Source organism: Natrix helvetica, assembly GCF_964273705.1.
Source record: "Natrix helvetica genome assembly, chromosome: 7".
NCBI classification, from domain to species: Eukaryota; Metazoa; Chordata; class Lepidosauria; order Squamata; family Natricidae; genus Natrix; species Natrix helvetica.
The window spans coordinates 4,160,778-4,181,548 of NC_138558.1; the positions used below are offsets into that span (position 1 = coordinate 4,160,778).

Genomic DNA, 20,771 nt, shown 5'->3' on the forward strand with positions numbered 1-20,771 from the left:
CAAGTGCAAAGCCCAACAGAAAGTATAAATACCTCCCCATTCTCAACTCCATGTGGTCAGCTGCCCAGAACCATGTGCTTGGTGGTTCTATTTTCTCATTAAACCATCTTTCCAATCAGCCACCAGGTTTCCAGTGTCTTTTTCCTAGCTTGGAAATGAACCTGATGGATATTCTTCCAACAGAAGGAAACGGATATATTATGATGCATAGATAATAAGTAGGGCAGGGGTGTTCAAACTTGGCAACTTTAAGACTTGTGGACTTCAACTCCCAGAATTCCCCAGCTGGCTGGGGAATTCTGGGAGTTGAAGTCCACAAGTCTTAAAGTTGCCAAGTTTGGACACCCCTGAAGTAGGGGAAGGGACATAAATAACTATACCAATAATAGACAGACAGATAGATGGATTAGTAGAAGGGAAAGGGAGGGAAGGGGAAAGGGAGGTATATGGATATATAAAGCTTGGTTGAAGTCAGCATGCTGGCTGGGCACTTCTGGCAGTTGGTTCACACTTCTTAAATTTGATCCGATTTTGAAAAATATCACATCAGATCTGTGACTGCAATTAGCCTTATTTGTTCTTCATGAGGATATTTTTACTAACGTTTAATTTGGCTTTATGGATGTGGTGGCTCAGTGGCTAAGACGCTGAGCTCGTCGATCAGAAAGGTCGGTAGTTCGGCAGTTCGAATCCCTAGCACCGCGTAATGGAGTGAGCTCCTGTGACTTGTCCCAGCTTCTGCCAACCTAAAGCATGTAAAAATGCAAGTAGAAAAATAGGAACCACCTTTGGTGGGAAGGGAACAGCGTTCCGTGCACCTTTGGCATTAAATCATGCCAGCCACATGACCACAGAGAGGTCTTCGGACAGCGCTGGCTCTTTGGCTTTGAAACGGAGACTAGCACCGCCCCCTAGAGTCGGGAACGACTAGCACATATGTGCGAGGGGAATCTTCACCTTTACTAATTTTGCTTTGTGCAGAAGTGGGTGCTCAAGTGCTCTGCAGTATTTCTTACAGAAAGAAGCCACAGACTTCTCCATTCCACTTTCAAAAGCATCTGGCATCTGCACTCAGGCAGAAGCTTAGACACCTCCTTTCTGTTCATATATATAAGCTACTGGGAAGGCCCTTTAAAAAGACCCTAAACGAGAAGTTTCCCATTTTGGACACTTTATGACATGTTGACTGCGACTCCCAGATTTCCTTAGGCAGCCATGTTGGCTGAGGACTTATGGGAGTTGAAGTGCACACGTCTTAAAGTGGCCAAGTTTGGAGACACTAACACACACACCAACACACACCCACACCCACACCCAGCCTAAGCTTTCGTTCATAAAATAGCTGGACAAGCACAGTCTATCTGCGAATCTCTTCATTCATTGCCTATTTCCAAAGCCAAAATAAAGGCAAAGGTTGTTTTTTTTTCTAATCAGGCACTTCCTCGGACAGCTCTAAATCGACGTCCGGGAAAGAAGCCCGACGTCGACTCTTGGGGTTGCTAGGCGACGCCGCGGGCGGGGAAGAACCCCGATTGCCTTTTCCTTTTCCGCCCGGGCAAGCCAGCCAGTCAGGCAAAGAGTGGGCGTGACCTCCGATCTCCGCCCTCTCGGCTATTCTTACCCTCGCTCTGCATTGCTCGGTTCCCCTGGAGGCCCGACCCGGAAGAGGCGGAGTTAAGGACGTCACGTGAGGAACATGGACCCGGTGCTTTACGTGGTGGCGGCGCTGCTGCTGGTGGCGCTCCTCGTTTTCCTCAGCCGCGTCCGGGGACAGGCGCGCGCCGGTAGGACCCAACGGGGTCGGTGGTTTTCGGCGGTGGAGAAGACAGAGGTTTTCCGGCCCGAGAGCGAAGGCCTAGTTTAACCTCCATTCGCTTGGAACTACAGCTCCCACAATCCCTCTAAGCACCTGCGCTGGCTGGGGAGTCTGGGAGTTGTAGTCCAGCGCTTCTTCACTTCCCCCCTCCTCTCATTTAAGCTGAGAGGATGAGGGGAGGTGGGCTCTGAGGATACACAGAGTGCTTTTCCTTGGGTTCTTGATTGGTTTTCTGAGTGGCTTGCCCTAAATTCTCTTTTTTTCCCCAGGGGCCGTGAGCGCTCCTGGCTTTGGCTGCAAGAGTGCCTCTGGTCATGTGCAAAGGGCCTGATGGAGAAAATTAGGAATGTTGGGTATGGGGAACTCTGGCTTTCCCCAACCTGGTGCCTTTTAAATGAATTAGGATTTAGAATTAGAATTTTTTATTCTTTCTTGTGTGATTGGACACACAAGAAATTTGTCTTTGGTGCAGATGCTCTCAGTGTACATAAAAGGCAAGATACATTCGTCACGAATCATAAGGTACAACACTTAATGATAGTCATAGGGACTGTCATAGGAAACAGTCAATATCAGTAGAATGTAGAATAGAAATAGAATAGAATGGAATGGAATATGGAATGGAATGAAATGAAATAGAAATACAGAAATGGAATAGAATAGAATTCTTTATTAGCCAAATGTGATTGGACACAAGGAATTTGTCTTTGGTGCAGATGCTCTCAGAGTACATAAAAGACAAGATACATTCGTCAAGAATCATAAGGTACAACACTTAATGATAGTCATAGGATACAAATAAGCAATTAAATCATACTAGGAAACAATCAATATAAATCGTAAGGATATAAGCAACGAAGTTCCAGTCCTGCAGTCATAAGTGGGAGGAGATGGGTGATAGGAACGATGAGAAGACTAAGAGTAATAGTAAAGCAGCCTTAGTGAATAGTTTGACAGTGGTGAGGGAATTATTTGTTTAGCAGAGTGAAGGCATTTGGGGAAAAAAACTGTCCTTGTGTCTAGTGTTGTTGTGCAGTGCCCTATAGCGTCATTTTGAGAGTAGGAATTGGAACCATTTATGTCCAGGATGTGAGGGGTCTGTAGATATTTTCACGGCCCTCTTTTTGACTCGTGCAGTATACAGGTCTTCGATGGAAGGCAGGTTGGTAGCCATTGTTTTTTCTGCAGCTCTGATTATCCTCTGAAGTCTCTGTCTGTCTTGTTGGGTTGCAGAACCAAACCAGACAGTTATGGAGGTGCAGAGGACAAGACTCAACAATTCCTCTGTAGAACAGAATCAGCAGCTCCTTGGGCAGTTTGAGCTTCCTGAGTTGGCGCAGGAAGAACATTCTTCGTTGTGCTTTTCTCTCGACTAGCCATGCCCAAGCCCTGTAACTGTTCAATCTATCTCCAACCATCCTGTCACGCCTTAGCTGTTATCTTCCACAACTTAGCTGGCCTGATTTGGTATGTCTCACCCACTGTAAGTGTCCCAGGATGTGGTGGTATTCAGTCCGTTAGCTTATTTCTTAGGTGTGGTTGCACCACAGTCTGTTTTGCACAATCCTTGGCATCCACCTTACGTGTGCAAGACACTGTCTTAACAATGACATAAACTACTCCAGTTCTTATCCACACACAGATAGGGAATATGTAACATTTCCCTATATGAAAAAAAATAGTTTTTTGCATTTTTTTCCTGCTTACATGGACGCTTTTTAAAATACTGTATTTTTCGGAGTATAAGATGCATCAGAGTATAAGACGCACCAAGGTTTTGCAGAGGAAAATTTTAAAAAAATTAGGGAGAGGGAGAGAAAGAGAGAGAAATGCGGTAGGTAAGGAGAGAGAGTAGTTAGGTAGGTAGATAGGTAGATAGGTAGATAAAGGGCGAGAGAGAGAGAGAGAAATACAGTAGGTAGGTAGGGAGAGAGAGAGTGAGTAGGTAGGTAGGTAGATAGAGGGATAGAGAGAGAGAGAGAGAGAAATACAGTAGGTAGGGAGAGAGAGAGTGAGTAGGTAGGTAGGTAGATAGAGGGATAGAGAGAGAGAGAGAGAAATACAGTAGGTAGGTAGGGAGAGAGAGAGTGAGTAGGTAGGTAGGTAGATAGAGGGATAGAGAGAGAGAGAGAGAGAGAAATACAGTAGGTAGGGAGAGAGAGAGAGTAGATAGGTAGGAGGGTAGATGTTTCCAGGTATATTTATCCATGTGCTGGAGAAGGAAATTGCTGACAGCCTGCAGCACCAAAGACTTTGCTTCTGCTGGCACAGCACTTGATCAATGTAATTCTCATGTAAAAAGCTTTCCGAAAGTAAAAAAAATTTTTTTTGCACTCTGCAAACCTCCCCAAAACTGTTTTTTTTTCCAAATAAAAGGCATGAATAGCCTGGTGGGGGGGGAGGGCTTGCAGAGTGCTCCTGGGAGGGGGGGGGAGCAAAAACAAGCAAAAAACGGCCCGTTTGTCATCAAAACAATTGCATGCATAGCCTTATGGAGGCTTATAGAGTGCTGCTGGGGACGGTTGCAGGAACTGGGTATGTCTATTTTAAGGAAAAGAAGGACTAGGGGAGACATGATAGCAGTCTTCCAATATCTCAGGGGTTGCCACAAACAAGAGGGAGTCAAGCTATTCTCCAAGGCACCTGAGGGTAGAACAAGAAGCAATGGGTGGAAACTAATCAAGGAGAGAAGCAACCTAGAATTAAGCAGAAGACATTTCCTGACAGTGGGAACAATTAATCAGTGGAACAGCTTGTCTCTAGAAGTTGTGAATGCCCCAACACTGGAAGTCTTTAAGAAGATGTTGGATAGCCATTTGTCTGAAACGGTATAGGGTTTCCTGCCTAGGCAGGGGGTTGGACTAGAAGACCTCCAAGGTCCCTTCCAACTCTGCTATTGTATTGTAATAGAATGTCTTGTTTAGAGACATTCGGTGCCAGAGCAAAACACTTAAACATTCTCAAGCTTTTAAAATGATTTTTTTGGGGGGGAAGAATTTAAATAGCACTGACACATTTATTAGGTTTGATGTTGTGGGTTGGATAAAGGGATTTGGAGGTCTTCTAGTCCACGTCCACCCCCTGCTCATACAGGAGACCCTATACATATGATGGTGAACCTATGGCAAGCGTGTCACAGGAGGCACGTGGAATCCTCTTGGCGATCACGCGAGCTGTCGCCCAGCTCAGGTTAACCACGCATGCGCGCACACCCCTCGCCGGCAAGCTGATTTTAGGGTCTCTGCTGTGCATGCGGGAGACACACGCACGTGGGCCGAGTGGTAGAGCAAATGGCATTATGGGTGTGGGCACACGTGCATATGCTATTGTGCACGCATGCACGATTTTGGCATGCAAGGAGAAAAGGGTTAGTCAACACTGCCCTAGGCCATTCAATATAAATGGTTTTCCAGTCCCTTCTTAAAAACCTCCAGTGTTGGAGCATTCACAACTTCTGGTGGCAAGGTGTTCCACTGATTAATTGTTCCAACTGTCAGGAAGTCTGTAGAGATTCCAGGTCATCATGGTTGTCCCAAAGGTGCTTTTTCTCCAAGAGGCAACTGGGCTTTCTGGTTTTTCCTTTGAAGACCTTTCGCTTCTCATCCCAGAAGCTTCTTCAGCTCTGACTGGATGGTGGGGGATGGAAGGATTTATCTTCCTTGCAGACAGCTGGTCATTTGCATCCTTTTGGAGGGTCGTTGAGGCCATTTGGAGGTTGGTCTGTGTCCTCAGGGTCACTTGAGTAGTGCAAATGGGTGTGGAGCCGCCTCGGAGCTGCTGAAAGGACGGTTGTAAAAAGGTTCCGCACCCATTTGCACTATTGAGGTGACCCTGAAGGCACATTTGAACCTCCAAGTGGTCTCAACACCTCTGTAAAAGGATGCAAATGACCAGCTGTCTCAACGGCTCTCCATTGAAATTATTAGCAGCTGCTCTACATCCTCTCTCTCCAGTCTATGACCCAGTCCTTCCAGTAGTCCCAGAAAGCTCCACCCCCCTTGGCACCACTCAGCTGACCCTGAAGACAGAGATCAACCTCCCAAGTGGCCTCAACGACCCTCTAAAAAAGGATGCAAATGACCAGCTGTCTGCAAGGAGCATCAATCTTCCCATTCCCCATCATCCGGTCAGAGCTCATGACGCTTCTGTGGGATGAGAAGCGAAACGTCTTCAAGGGAAAAACCAGGAAGTCCGGTTGCCTCTTGAAAAAAAAAGCACTTTTGGATTAAAGTGTGAATTGCCCCCTTGTTTTCTAGCCTTGTGCCTTTAACCACTACACCAAACTGCCCCTCGGTTATCCCAAGCGGACCCTAAAACTCCTTCCTTTTCTCATCTAGGTGACGAGGAGCACCGCCAGAATGTGGTGGCCGCAGCAGCAGCAGCAGTGGCCCGACCCCAGCCCTTCATGGGCGAGCGGGGCGAAGGGATGCCCAGGCACCGAAGAAACAGGATGGCCGCCCTGAGGCGCACGCAGCAGGTGGAGGAAGCACCGGAAGGTAGCGGCTCTTCCTTGTCCAAGTTTGAGCAGTGATTTTTGCTTGTTATTTACATCCCCCCCCTTGTTATTTTTCCAAATAGTTCAAGGCAACGAACAGACCGAATATTTCCTCTTCCTCCTGTTATCCCCATAAGAGCAACGGCCCTGTGAGGTGGGCTGGGATGAGAGAGAGAGTGGGAGCTGGCCCAAAGTCACTCAACTGGCTTTCCTGCCAAAAGCAGGACTCGAACTCACCATCTCCTGGTGATTGGACCAAAATCACCTAGCTGGCTTCCACGCCTTAGTCTGGACTAGAACTCACTATCTCCTGGTGGTTGGCCCAAAGTCACCCATCCAGCTTTCATGCCTTAGTATGGATTAGAACTCACCATCTCCTGGTGATTGGCCCAAAGTCACCCAGTTGGCTTTCATACCTTAGTCTGGACTAGAACTCATCAACTCTTGGTGATTGGCCGAAAGTCATCCAGCTGATTTTCATGTCTAAGATGGGACTAGAACTCACTGTCTCCCGGTGATTGGCCCAAAGTCACCCATCTGGCTTTCATGCCTTAGTCTGGACTAGAACTCACTGTCTCCCGGTGATTGGCCCAAAGTCACCCATCTGGCTTTCATGCCTTAGTCTGAACTAGAACTCACCGTCTCCTGGTGATTGGCCCAAAGTCACCCAGTTGGCTTTCATGCCTTAGTCTGAACTAGAACTCACCGTCTCCTGGTGATTGGCCCAAAGTCACCCAGCCGTTCGTTCCTCAGTGAGTAAAACTCACCACCTCCTGCTTCCCGCCTGGTGCCTTAACGCCGAGATCAACCTGACTTTTGCGCCTTCCTTGCATCCATTTCTTATTGGGGGGAAATCTTACCAGCACGAAAATTCCCCCTGCTTTCTTCACCCCGAGACAGGCAGCAGCAGCAGAACCTCACAATTTGTATGCCAGTCTTGACACGTGTCGTTCCCCCCCCTAAACCCCCCTTCCCTCCTCCTCCTCCCGCTTTCCTTTTTTTGGGATGCTTTTCCCCTGCTTTGAATGGCCCTGTTTTCTGGGTCCCCATGGGGGGCACCGCTGGCAGAACGGATGCCGCCGCGTTTGCGCAGAGACCCTCTTTTTGACAGCCCTGAACTTTTCAACCCGGGTAGATGCCTTTGAAGTGCAAAAGGCATTTTTGATAAGAATTAAATCGAGAGAGAGGGAGAGGAAAAAGAACAGGCTTTTGATGTTTTCAGGGCAGGCTTCTGCTTCTCATTTCTGTCAAGTGTACCCCTCTTCCTTGAAGTGATCTCAAAGGCTTTTGTGCCGTCGGCATTGAATCCTTCAGCTCAGAAAAATAAAAAGTTGGATAAAGGAGCAGGGGCTGTTTTAAGTTAAGAAACCCAAATCAGTTGGCCAACATTATTTGAGGAGTCAAGACATTGCTTTCAGTTAGCAGGGAGAGAACTTCCAAGTTTTCGAGTCTTTTTTTAATCCACGTTTTGAGCATCTTTAACACTCAATGAATGGCACTCCCTTTGAGACTTCAGCACATTTCTCTTTTACAATGTTCTACGCAATTCATTTTTGGGGATCCAGAAACCTTAAACACTCAGGTAAATTAAAGCGATTTTAAGATTTTTAAGCCCTCTTGTTAACGGGATCTTAAGATTTTTTAAAGCTCTGTTATTAACTGATGCAAACAGGTTAGTTTGCAACACACTTGGAATACAGCATTCAGTTTTAGTCGCCACGATGTAGAAAAGATGTGGAGACTCTAGAAAGAGCGCAGAGAAGAGCAACAAAGAGGATTAGGGAACTGGAGACTAAAACATATGAAGAACGGTTGCAGGAACTGGTTATGTCTAGTTTAATGAAAAGAAGGACCAGGGGAGACATGATAGCAGTCTTCCAATATCTCAGGGGTTGCCCCAAAGAGGGAGTCAAGCTATTCTCCAAGGCACCTGAGGGTAGAACAAGAAGCAATGGGTGGAAACTAATCAAGGAGAGAAGCAACCTAGAACTAAGGAGAAACTTCCTGACAGTTAGAACAATTAATCAGTGGAACAACTTTCCTCCAGAAGTTGTGAATGCCCGAACACTGGCAGTTTTTAAGAAGATGCTGGATAGCCATTTGTCTGAAGTGGTGTAGGGTTTCCTGCCTAGGCAGCGGGTTGGACTAGTAGACCTCCAAGGTGCCTTCCAACTCTGCTATTCTATTCTATTCTATTCTAGTATTTTCTGAGCTTGGATGTTCTCTAGCAGACGTTTTGCTAGCCAAACTAGGTTACATCATCAGTGCCAGAAGGGACGAGGGGATTGTTCTCTGTTTATATGTTGTTAGTTGCAAAGTCGTGTCCGACCCATTGCGACCCCATGGACAATGTTCCTCCAGGCCTTCCTGTCCTCTGCCATCCCCCGGAGTCCACTTAAGGTCAGGCCTTCTGGCCTTCTGCTTCAGTGACTCCATCCAGCCACCTCATTCTCTGCCATCCCCTTCTTTTTTTGCCCTCCATCGTTCCCAGCATGAGGCTCTTCTCCAGGGAGTCCTTCCTTCTCATCAGGTGGCCAAAGTTTCCTCTTCAGGACCTGGCCTTCTGAAGAGCAGTCAGGGTTGATCTCCTCTAGGACTGACCGGTTGGATGGCCTTGCAGTCCAAGGGACTCAATGCAGGAGTCTTCTTCTCCAGCACCAGAGTTCAAAGGCCTCCATTCTTTGGCGCTCATCCTTTCTTATGGTCCGACCTTCACAGCCATCCATTGCAACTGGGAAAACCATAGCCTTGACTATACTTTTGTTGGCAGAGTGATGTCTCTGCTTTTTAGTCGGCTGTCTAGATTTGGCATAGCTTTCCTCCCCGAGAGCAAGCGTCTCTTCCTTTCTCGCCTGCAGTCCCCGTCTGCGGTGATCTTGGAAACCCGGAAAATAAAATCTATTTATACACAAGTGGCTAATGGCTTTCCTTGTTAACGGGGGTGTTTCTGATGCTTTCCGGCAGGGTGGATTTGATTTAAATCAAGTCGATTTAAATCACCGTTTAAATCCCTCGTAAAAAGGCTTGATTTGAATAGACTCGATTTAAATCATCATTTTTAAAAAGCAACTGTCACCTCTGTCCCGCAGCAACTCCTCCTCTGACCCGCTGTGGACTCACTGACCGTCCCAACATTGCAGAATATACAGCCTCCTCATGCTACCTAACTAAGCTCCATTTCATGCTGAAGAAACCAAATTATTAATATATATATTAAATAGAAAACTATCTTTAGGTAGATGTTTAGTCCAAAAGCATTTTATTAAAATAAATTGGATAAAAAATAAAAATGATTAAGATTTTAAAAAATCCATTTTTTAAATTATTTTTTAAATCATCATTTTTATCCACCCTGGTTTCCAGTGAATACCAACGCAGACAGGGCAAGCCAGAAAGCAAAGCCCACTCCCTTCTAGCACTGATGAAGTTCCCTAGTTGGGTCCTGAAACGTCTTCAAGGAAACACCTAACCTCAGAGAGCACCAGGGACCCTAACGTTGTTATCATCCTCCTCCTCCTCCTCCTCCTCCTCCTCCTCCTCCTCCTCCTCCTCCTCCTCCAACCTCACTTCCTTCTAGCACTGATGATGTTACCTGGTTGGGTCATGAAACGTCTGCAAGAAAACAACCAAGCTCAGCACCAAGGACCCCACAGTCGTCTTCTTCCTCCTCCTCCATCATTCCACACATCCCCCTCCCTTCTACCAACCATGATCATTTTCCGTTTCCTTTTTCTTCTTCAAAAACGATTGTTAAACCACCCCTAGATGAAAACGATGGATCCGAACCGGCTGAATCCCAAGTTACCGGAAAGATCGGCGCAAAGAAACAGCGGAAGTTAGAGGAGAAGCAGGCAAAAAAATCTCAGAGAGAGGTGAGTCTCTCCTGCATTTTATAAATCCGCTTTCTTTGATCGGATCATGTCCCTAAGGCTCCTGGCAGCTGTAGTCCTAGTTAAAGTCAGAAGGGACCAAGTTAGAGGCCGCATCAAAGTATAAAGAGAAGGGAACAAAATTCCAATAGAATGGAATAGAATAGAGAATGAAAGAATAGAATAGAATTAAAATTAAATTAAATTAAAATAGAATAGAAATAAGAATGAAAGAATAGAATAGAATAGAGAATGAAAGAATAGAATTAAAATTAAATTAAAATAAAATAAAAATTAGAATGAAAGAATAGAATAGAAATAAGAATGAAAGAATAGAATAGAACAGAACAGAATAGAGAATGAAAGAATAGAATGGAATAAAAATAAAAATAAAAATAAAATAAAAATAAGAATGAAAGAATAGAATAGAATAGAGAATGAAAGAATAGAATAGAATAAAAATAAAAATAAAATAAAATAGAATAGAATAGAAATAAGAATGAAAGAATAGAATAGAATTAAAATTAAATTAAAATAGAATAGAAATAAGAATGAAAGAATAGAATAGAGAATGAAAGAATAGAATTAAAATTAAAATAAAATAAAATAAAAATTATAATGAAAGAATAGAATAGAAATAAGAATGAAAGAATAGAATAGAACAGAACAGAATAGAGAATGAAAGAATAGAATAGAATAAAAATAAAAATAAAATAGAATAGAAATAAGAATGAAAAAATAGAATAGAACAGAATAGAGAATGAAAGAATAGAATAGAATTAAAATTAAATTAAAATTAAATTAAAATAAGAATGAAAGAATAGAATAGAGAAAGAATAGAATAGAATTAAAATTAAAATAAGAATGAAAGAATAGAGAATGAAAGAATGGAATGGAATCAGTGATGGGTTTCCAATTTTTTTACTACTGGTTTGCTTGTGATCACATGCTTCGGCGCATCTGGGCTGGTGGGCGGAGCCTCCCCCCACCGCTACTACCAGTTCGCCCGAATCAGGAGCAACCCAAGTCGGAGTGGAGTGGAGTGGAGTAGAGTAGAATAGAGTTGGAAGGGACCTTGGGGGTCTTCTAGTCCAACCCCCTGTTTAGGCAGGAAACACTATGCCATTTCAGACAAAGGGTTATCCAACCTCTTCTTAAAAACGTCCAACGTTGCAGCATTCACAACTTCTGGAGTCAAGTTGTTCCACTGGTTAATTTTTTTCTCACTGTCAGGAAATTCCTTCTTAGTTCTAAGTTGTTTCTCTCCTTGATTAGTTTCCACCCATTGTTTTTTTTTTTACTTCTGTGTCAAAATGGGGGAGGGGGAAACGTTTTTAAAATCATCTGAGGGACGTGCTTGAGGAAGGAGGGAGTTTTCAACACACACAAACCCCCCCCCCCCACACACACACTCTTAATCTCCCCCTTCTCCGTGTCCCAAGGCTGAAGAGGCTGAACGGGAAGAAAGGAAGAAGGTTGAAAAAAAGCGGGATGAGGAACGGCGCTTGGAAGAGGAACGGCAGCGGCAGGAGGAGGAAAGGAAGGTGAGCTGGGAGAAATGACGTTGGAAGCCCAAAATGACTGAAGCCAGGATTGCTTTCTCTCCTATATTCCAATAGAAGACTTTATCTGTAGCTCAGGGTCCAAGTCTGTGGCACTCTCTCAGCTTGGTAAATCTTCCTGCAGACGTTTCATCACCCAACTGGGTAACATCATCAGGGCTAGCGAGTATGGGGTTTCCTTCCCATTTGTATAAGTTGTTTGTCCTGCCAGTGTTGGTAGAGATTCTTTTTTTCTCTTTGGTAGTTCCTTCATTAATTTAATCTAATGGTCAAGGTTGCAGTCTAGAAAGTGGGAGACGGGGAGTTCTAGTCCCACCTTAGCCATGAATGACAGCTGGGTGGACTTTGGGCCAATCACCAGGAGACGGTGAGTTCTAGTCCCGCCTTAGCCATGAATGACAGCTGGGTGGACTTTGGGCCAATCACCAGGAGATGGTGAGTTCTAGTCCCGCCTTAGCCATGAATGACAGCTGGGTGACATTGGGCCAATCACCAGGAGACGGTGAGTTCTAGTCCCGCCTTAGCCATGAATGACAGCTGGGTGGACTTTGGGCCAATCACCAGGAGATGGTGAGTTCTAGTCCCACCTTAGCCATGAATGACAGCTGGGTGACATTGGGCCAATCACCAGGAGACGGTGAGTTCTAGTCCCACCTTAGACAGGAAAGCCAGCTGGGTGACATTGGGCCAATCACCAGGAGACGGTGAGTTCTAGTCCTACCTTCGGCTTGAAAGCGGGCTGGGTGACTTTGGGACAATACCAGGAGACAGTGAGTTCTAGTCCCGCCTTAGGCACGAAAGCCAGCTGGGTGACTTTGAGATGGTGAGTTCTAGTTCTGCCTTAGCTGTGAAAGCCAGCTGGGTGACTTTGGGCCAATCACCAGGAGACGATGAGTTCTAGTTCTGCCTTAGCCGTGAAAGCCAGCTGGGTGACTTTGGGAGAGTCACTTTTCCTCAGCCCAGTCCACCTCACAGGGTTGTTCTTATGGGAAAAATAGGAGGCCTTTGGTAGAAGAAAGGGGCCGTCACTTATGGATGCAAAATTCAATGTTTCTAACTCCCTTCTGTGTATTTAGCCCCTCTCCCTTCTTTCTTTCTTGGCCTGTCTCTCTTAGGGACTCTCTCCCCTTTTCACTGAGCTCTTTGAGAAACTCTTAACGACCTGGAAGCTGCTTAGGAATAATGCCACTAAACGAAGCAATGCAGCCCCCATGGATAAATCCTGCTGTAGTTGGCCTTTAAGGCCCGGCCTTCAAGCAGCTGAGCCTCTTGGGAGTTGGAGTCCAGCCTTGGGGTTGGGAAAGAGCCTTTTTATGTATGAGAAGCATAAAACCATCCTCCCCACAGGAAGAAGAGCTGAAGAAGGCCAAGGAGGAGGAGGAGCGGCGGGAATACGAGGAATACCTCAAGCTGAAGGAGAGCTTTGTGGTGGAAGAAGAAGGAGTAGATGAAGTCCTGACGGAGGAGCAGGTACGTCCGGTCGGCTGGCTGCAGAGGGCAGGCATGGGGCGGAAGAGTGGAAGATGGGAACGGTGGGATGGGATTCATTGCCTTTTAAGAGAAAGAAGAGCTCATCTGTATGAGAGGGAGGGAGGAAGAAGAAAGGGAGGGAGGGGTAATGAAGGGAGGGAGGAAGGAGAGACAATGGGAGAGGATGGAGGAAGGGAAGGAAGGAGGGATGGAAAGAAGGTCAGATGGAAGGAAAGACAAAGAAAAGAAGGAAGGAAAGGGAGGGAGGGAGGGAAGTATGGGTAGAGAAGGAGGGAAGGAAGGAGAAAAAGGGAGAGGATGGAAGGGAAGGGAAGAGAAGGTCAGAGGAAGAAAGAAGACAAAGGAAAGAAGGAAGGGGAGAGAAAGGGAAGGAAGTATGGGTAGAGAAGGAGGCAGGGAAGGCGAGAAAGGGAGAGGATGGAAGGAAGGGAAAGAAGGAGGGAAGGAAAGAGGTCAAAGGAAAAAGAAGAGGGTCTGAATTGTGATCACACGATCAAGGGGCCGTTACAAGGGTCGTAAAGTGTGAAAAACAGCCGCAAGTCACTTTTTTTCAGTGCCGTTGTAACTTTGAACGGTCGCTAAATGAACTGTCGTAAGTCGAGGACTGCCTGTGTTTTCCTTCTCCGATGAATTAATTAATTATTCTTCCTCTTGTTTTATCCAGTCGCGTAGTTTTGTATCGGAGCTTCTCAATTACATTAAGGTCAGTTCCTCTTTCTTACGCGAGTCTTTTGTTGCTTAACGTATTTTTAATCTGCATTTAATTGCTCGGCTGTGTAATTCAAGCAATGGATCACTTAGGAGCAAAATACCTCTTTGGTACTAATCAGGTCTCTATGTGGGGCCTTGAGTGACCTCCTCACAGACGTTTCATTACCCTACTAGGTAACGTCATCAGGGCAATGTTATGAGCACTGATTGTTTACACAGTTGATTGTCTCTTTTGAATGGTGTGCAGTTGTGGTTTATCTCTGTATGCCGGTTGATTTCCTTGTCTTTCCAAGGCAAGGCAAGAAACGATGGATGGAAACTAATCAAGGAGAGAAGCAACCTGGAATTAAGGAGAAACCTCCTAACAGGGAGGACAATTAACCAGTGGAACAGTCTGCCACCAGAAGTTGTGGGTGCTTCGTCAGGTTTTTAAGAAAAGACTGGGCAGTCACTTGTCTGAAATGATGTAGGATATCCTTGTTGAGCAGCGGGTTAGACTAGAAGACCTCCAAGGTCCCTTCCAGCTCTGTTCTGATTGATAGGAGCAATCAACCCATGGGACAGAAGCTGTAGAAGCAGAAGTTGTGGGCGCTTCATCCCTGGAGGCTTTCAAGAAGAGACTGGACTGCCATCTGTCAGAAATGGTGTAGAGTCTCCTGCTTGGGTGGGGGGTTGGACTAGATGACCTACAAGGTCCCTTCCAACTCTGTTCATCTGTATAGATTGATTGATTGATTGATTTGTTTGAGTTCCAGGCTTCTCTCGTGTTTTTAGACTTAGCTTGATCTAGGATACTCAGTTTCCCAGTTGCAACAAGGGTCAGGCCTCTCCAAGCATTGTGAAATTAGCAAGTTTTCATCGTGTCTTCTGACCACTCCTTGGTGTTCAGGGAGGCCCCCTGCTAGTCTTCTGCCTGTTTGTCCTACGTAGCACTGATCGTGTTACCTAGTTGGGTCATGAAATGTCTGCAACCAAACAACCAAGCTTTTAGAGCACCAAGGGCCCCCAAATCTTATGCCATCATCTCCTCCTCCTCCTCCACCACCTCCTCCTCCTCCTTGATTGAAATGGGTGGCTGTAGAATTACAGGCCCATAAGCCTGGAAGGGACCTTTGAGGTCTTCTAGTCCACCACCCCCTGCCCAAGGCAGGAGGCCTTATACCAGTGATGGCAAACCTTTTAGACACCGAGGGCCCAAACTGTGAGCGCATACCCAAGTAGAAAGGTGCGCGTGCGTGCACTCACGAGAGCTTGCATGAATTTGCACAAGTAAATTTGCAAACATGAATGCGTGCACAGATATGCGTGCGCAACAGGGACCCAAACACCAGCTGGCTGGCGGGGGGCAGGGCATCTCAACACCCACAGCACAGCAAGAAGTAAGATCTTTGCCTTCCGTGAGCTTCTGTTGCGTCGTTTGCAGGGAAACAGAAGCTCATGAAAAAAAAATTGCCCCGAAAACTGACCTGGGGCGCTGGTACGCCGGTGGTGAGTTCCAGCAGGTACGGCCCAGTACGGCTGTACCGGTAGTAGCCGGGAGCAGCAGCCACCGTACCAGTACGGTGGCTTGTTTCGCCCACCCTCCCTCCCACGTTCCATACCTGTCAAGAAATCCCCCCCAATTCAATTATTTAAAACGAACGAATGAACTAATGATTTCCAACCTTGCCCCTTCCACCTAGAATTCCAAAGTGATCCTTTTGGAAGACTTGGCTTCTCACCTGGGACTCAGGACACAGGTAGGTGTTGGCGAGCTGGACATTGCAAATGGCCCGCCTGACTTTTCCAGTTTTGTGCAAATACAACTCTAGCTGCAGTTAATAACATGTATAATTGCCATATTTTTCGGAGTATAAGGCGCACCAAGATTTTGAAGAGGCAAATTTTTGTTTTAAAAAGTTTTTGCCCTCTGCCAACTTCCCAGAAACAGCCCGTTTTTGTCAAAAAAAAAGAGGGGGGCATGCATAGCCTTTAGGAGGCTTCTAGAGTGCTCCTGGGGGTTGGAGGGGGGGCAGAATTGAGCAAAAAACAGCCGGTTTTCTGCTCATTTCTGCCCTCCCCAGCCCCCAGGAGCTCTCTGAAAGCCTCCTACAGGCTCTGCATGGCCATTTTGGTGAAGGGGCAGGCCTTCAGTAGGCAAAAAAACACTGTATTCAATGTATAAGACGCACCCAGATTTTCAGCCTTTTTTTTTAAGGAAAAAAAGCTGCGTCTTATACTCCGAAAAATACGGTAAATATGCATTTCCTTTACTGTAAATTTCGGAAGGCCTTTTCCCTGCTTACCTGCTTGGTTTTCTCTTTCCCCAGGATGCCATCAACAGAGTGCAAGACCTGATGGCAGACGGCACGCTCACAGGTGAGTGCCCACACCTTACGGGATTTCCTGCTCTTGTTTAAACCGAAGCAGATGCCTCCGCCGTGATACCTTCTGGCCAGCTTCTGTCGCTGCTTCTTGATGATTGCTTCTGTTCGGTTGCACATTTCTGTTTGCAAGGGAAGGTAAAAGAGAGGGGAGGAAGGGTGGGAGGAAGAGAAAGAAGGAAGAGAGAAGGAAGAGGGAGGAAGGGAAGGGAGAGAAAGGACAAAGCGAGAAAAGAAGAAGGGAGGAAGGAAGGAAGATGGGAGGGAGGGAGGAGACAGAAAGAAAGGGAGAGAAGGAAAGGAGGAAGAAAGGGAGGAGAGACAAGGAAGAGAGAAGGAGGAAAGAAGAGAAGGAAAGGAGAAAGGAAGTAAGGAGGGAGGAGAAAGAGGGAAAGGAGGAAGAAAGAAAGAGGGAGGAGAGACGAGAAAAGGAAGGGAATGAAGAGAGAAGAAAAGGGAAGGAGGGTGGGAGGAGACTGAAGGAAACAAGGAAGAGAGAAGGGAGGAAGGGAGAAGAGAAGAAAAGGGAGAGAGGAAGGGAAATGGGAGGGAAAAGGGAAGGAGGGAGGAGACAGAAGGAAAAGAGAAAGAAGGAAGAAAGGAAGGAGGCAGGACAGACAAGGAAGAGAGGAAGGAAGGCAGGAAGAGAGAGGAAGAAGGAAAAGAGGAAGCCCCCCACTCTACCCTGGAGCGCAGGTCAATCTATGAAAGGAACGTAAAAAAAACCCTTCCCATTTAAAGAGCCGGAGATCCTGTCAATCAATCACCCTCGTGAATGACACAGCTTTGACATTTTGAAAATACTGGGAAGAACTGAGACCCAGCATTTCTCCCCTTTTAACACAACTCCCATCGACGGGTGGTGGATTCTAATTCCTGGTCTGTCCTGTCCTGCAGGGGTGATTGATGACCGGGGCAAATTCATCTACATCACCCCCGAAGAGTTGACGGCCGTGGCAGACTTCATCCGTCATCGGGGACGCGTCTCCATTACGGAGCTGGCTCGAGAAAGCAACTCCCTCATCAACCTGCAGACGGAGGCCGGTTTTCTTAGCCAGGGGGTGGCCTGAGCACCCCCACCCTCTCTTCTTGGGGGACAAGTAAAATAAAGTCTTTTTTGGGGGGGAGGGGGGCTTTTGGATCACTAAATTCTATCCAGAATATATTGATATAAAGAAATCACTTGTCGTGCATTAAAAAATACCGCCGGGCGAATCCTTCTACAAGGCTTTTTCCTGGTGAATTATTTGCTGTTCGTGGAAGGTTGCAATATGTATTTGAATGTTTAGAATTGAAAATTTGCAGGCCTTCCCCAGTATTTCTTCCTGTACTACAACTCCCATGCTCCCGGTCCACCCAGACAGGCGGACAAGCTGTAAGCCTACAGTTCTGATGAAAAGAAATACGTTTTCCGTTTCAGCATCCTTTATGGATCACAGTCCCAGAGGTTCAAAATCAAGATATTGCAATCGCTTTTGAACGACTGCAGCTTCCTTATTATTGTTATTTTCCCCAAATTTATAGGGGTATTTCCTCCCCCCCATATATGCAGGTAATGGGGTTAGGACAGGGGTGTCCAAACTTGGGAACTTTAAGACTTGTGGACTTCAACTCCCAGAATTCCCCAGCCAACTGGCTGGGGAATTCTGGGAGTTGAAGTCCACAAGTCTTAAAGTTCCCAAGTTTGGACACCCCTGGGTTAGGATGATGACTTAGTTTATGTGTGGGTCTCCGTTATGGATACGGATGCAAAGATGGGGGCAAAGATTCTGGATATTTCAAGATTTGACTTTCTCCTAAACTGTGAATAAATGTTGAATATGTGGAGAAAAATGCACAATCTTTGGTGGTTTTTAACTGGATTTATGACGTTCAAGATTTACAGCGGTGGATCAGTGGCTAAGATGCTGAAGCTTGTCGATCAGAGAGGTTGGCCGTTCGGCGGTTCGTATCCCGAGCGCTGCGTAACAGAGTGAGCTCCCGTTACTTGTCCCAGCTTCTGCCAACCTAACAGTTCGAAAGAACGTAAAAATGCAAGTAGAAAAATAGAAACCACCTTTGGTGGGAAGGGAACAGCGTTCCATGCGCCTTCGCCATTTAGTCATGCCGGCCACATGACCACGGAGACGTCTTCGGACCGCGCTGGCTCTTTGGCTTTGAAACGGAGATGAGCACCGCCCCCTAGAGTCGGGAACTAGCACATACAGTATGTGTGAGGGGAAACCTTTACCTTTAATTAAAACTAGACAATCGAAATATACTTAAAACCAGAAGAGAAACTACTGTCATTTTTTAAAAAAATATCCAAGATAAATATAATCCCATTTAGTGAAAGCAATTCTGGGTTATAAAGATTTCACCAGATCTCTGATTAGTGTTTCAAAATTGTCTAGATAGGGATAATTTTGAGACTTGGCCTGAAAAGTAATCCTCCCATCTATTCCATATGCCACAGCTGAATTAATTCTTTTTTTTTAAGTTTTTTATTTATTTTCCATTTTAAAAAAATATAAACATTTCATCTCCCCTTAAGCAATGTGTCATCTGGGTACAAACATTTCTGGGCAACTACATCCTACCACAAATTATATACATTGAACAATTATATCATGTGTAAATCTTCATTTCCTTCATAACATATCTTCTAATCAAAATATAATAATATTAAACATAATTATTCTCATCATACTTATCAGTTGCCATTTTATTCTTATCTCTATCTTAATGTACCTTCTATTCTTCTTGTTGTCTTCTTCCTTCCTTTATTTCCAATTTCCTTTTTTATTCTCTAACGATTGGTAAAAAGCTTCCCACATTATATAATCGTCTGTTCCTTTCCTTAATTGCTACTGTCAATCTGTACATTTATGCACCTTCTAATATTTTCCTAATCACCTTCTCATCAACAGGAATCTCTTCACTTTTCCAATGTTGTGCAAACACCATTCTAGCCGCTGTTAATACACGAATAATTAAATATATATTTTCTTCGTTGTAAGTTTCAGGCAAGACCCCCGACACAAATATTCCTGGTTTAAAGGCAATGCATTGTGTTATATCTTTCTTTTTGTCCAATACTTCTGGATCTTATCATCATGAAGTGGACAGGTGGAGAAGCAAAGACAGCTAGACTAATTCTTGTTTTAAATTTGGGGAAAGAATTCCCTATTTGGGACGAATGACAAGGTTACGTCGGCGGGCACGTTGCACGGCAAACCGAATTTTATCTCTCTGCTCGCCATTGGTTTCGTTTGAGCTTCAGCTGAATTAATGGACAGATCCAGAAAATCGGGGAGATTATTCAGATTATACCACGGATCGAGCATCACACAGAATATACCAAGCTAAATCATCCAAGGGAAATCGACGGCGGTGACTTTTCAAATTTTAAAGCCAGCTTGGTCGACTCACCTAGGTGTTAATACCGAGTCTTTATCTTGGGGGTGGGGGTGGGGGGGAGTAACCCAGGACAGGGCACCACCAGGAAATCTCGGGGGCGAAGGGCAGACTGGGAATTCTGAAAACATCAGACGAAGCCAAACTGCCTTCTCCGTTGTTGAGTGTGGTTGCCAGGTGACCAACAATTGGCCATCGGTGATGCTTGTCCTCCTCAGAGTTGTCTGCCCACAACGATCGCTCCCCGTAGAAATTGTCCCTCCCTAGACACAGACACACACACCAACACAAAAACACACCAACACTGCATTGGAGAAAGCAGGCTGGAAGCCAACAACTGCCAGACACAAGTGAGGACCAGGATGGGAGCTGGCTGGCACAGAAGAAGCCGGGCACCCAAACCACCATTGGCTGAATTGGCAGGGCAGGGGGCAGACCTTGCTTTGGGCCTCTGTATACTGAGGGGGCTTAAGGAAGGGAGAAGCCCCCTCCCCAAAGTCTTGGGGCTGAGCTAATGGAACTGGCAGATGGTTGGGACTACAGTTCCCACGATCCCTGGTCGAGACTGGCACGGAAGACCCAGGCAGGCAGTGGGTTGCCGTAACTCTGGCGGCAGGGAAGGGGGAGGGGCGCAGAAAGGCCGGATGGTAGCCGGGGGTCACGTGATTGGATGCCCATCAAAGGAGGGGGGGATTTGAAGCGTCATAGCTGCCATCTTGACTTTTTTGACTACCCCTCCCAACAAGCTTGGTTTCGTATCGGAATAGTTGGGCTGGGGAGGGAGGGAAGAAGAAAAGGAAAGGAAAAGGGGAAGGAGAGAGGAAGGACGGAGGAGAAAAGGGAAGGGAGGGAGGGAGAAAGGGAAGGAAGGAAAGGAAAAGGGAAGGGAGAGGGGAAGGACGGAGGAGAAAAGGGAAGGGAGGGAAGGAGAAAAGGAAGGAAGGAAAGGGGAGGGAGGAAAGTAAAAGAAAAAGGAGAGGGAAAGGAGAAAAGGGAAGGGAGGGACAGAGGGAAGAAGGAAGGAAGGAAACCGGGGAGGAAGGGAGGAAAGGAAAAGGGAAGGGAGAG

The 20,771-nt window shown here is 46.0% G+C and overlaps 1 protein-coding gene across 1 annotated transcript; it reads left to right on the plus strand.

The window, feature by feature from the left end:
- Positions 1-1,626: 1,626 nt before the first annotated feature.
- DDRGK1 (DDRGK domain containing 1) lies at positions 1,627-18,993 on the plus strand. Its single transcript, XM_081960434.1, has 9 exons — positions 1,627-1,784; positions 6,154-6,312; positions 10,077-10,183; positions 11,623-11,724; positions 13,090-13,212; positions 13,898-13,936; positions 15,627-15,683; positions 16,254-16,302; positions 17,205-18,993. The coding sequence occupies exons 1-9, from the start codon at positions 1,697-1,699 to the stop codon at positions 17,375-17,377; spliced, it is 897 nt and encodes a 298-aa protein (XP_081816560.1). The 5' UTR covers positions 1,627-1,696; the 3' UTR covers positions 17,378-18,993.
- Positions 18,994-20,771: the final 1,778 nt, after the last annotated feature.

Coding starts and splice junctions, on each gene's coding strand:
- DDRGK1 (XM_081960434.1), top strand. CDS start 1,697: ATGGACCCGGTGCTTTACGTGGTGGCGGCGCTGCTGCTGGTGGCGCTC. Junction 6,313..10,076: donor GGTGGAGGAAGCACCGGAAG/GTAGCGGCTCTT, acceptor AACCACCCCTAG/ATGAAAACGATGGATCCGAA. Junction 13,213..13,897: donor AAGTCCTGACGGAGGAGCAG/GTACGTCCGGTC, acceptor TGTTTTATCCAG/TCGCGTAGTTTTGTATCGGA.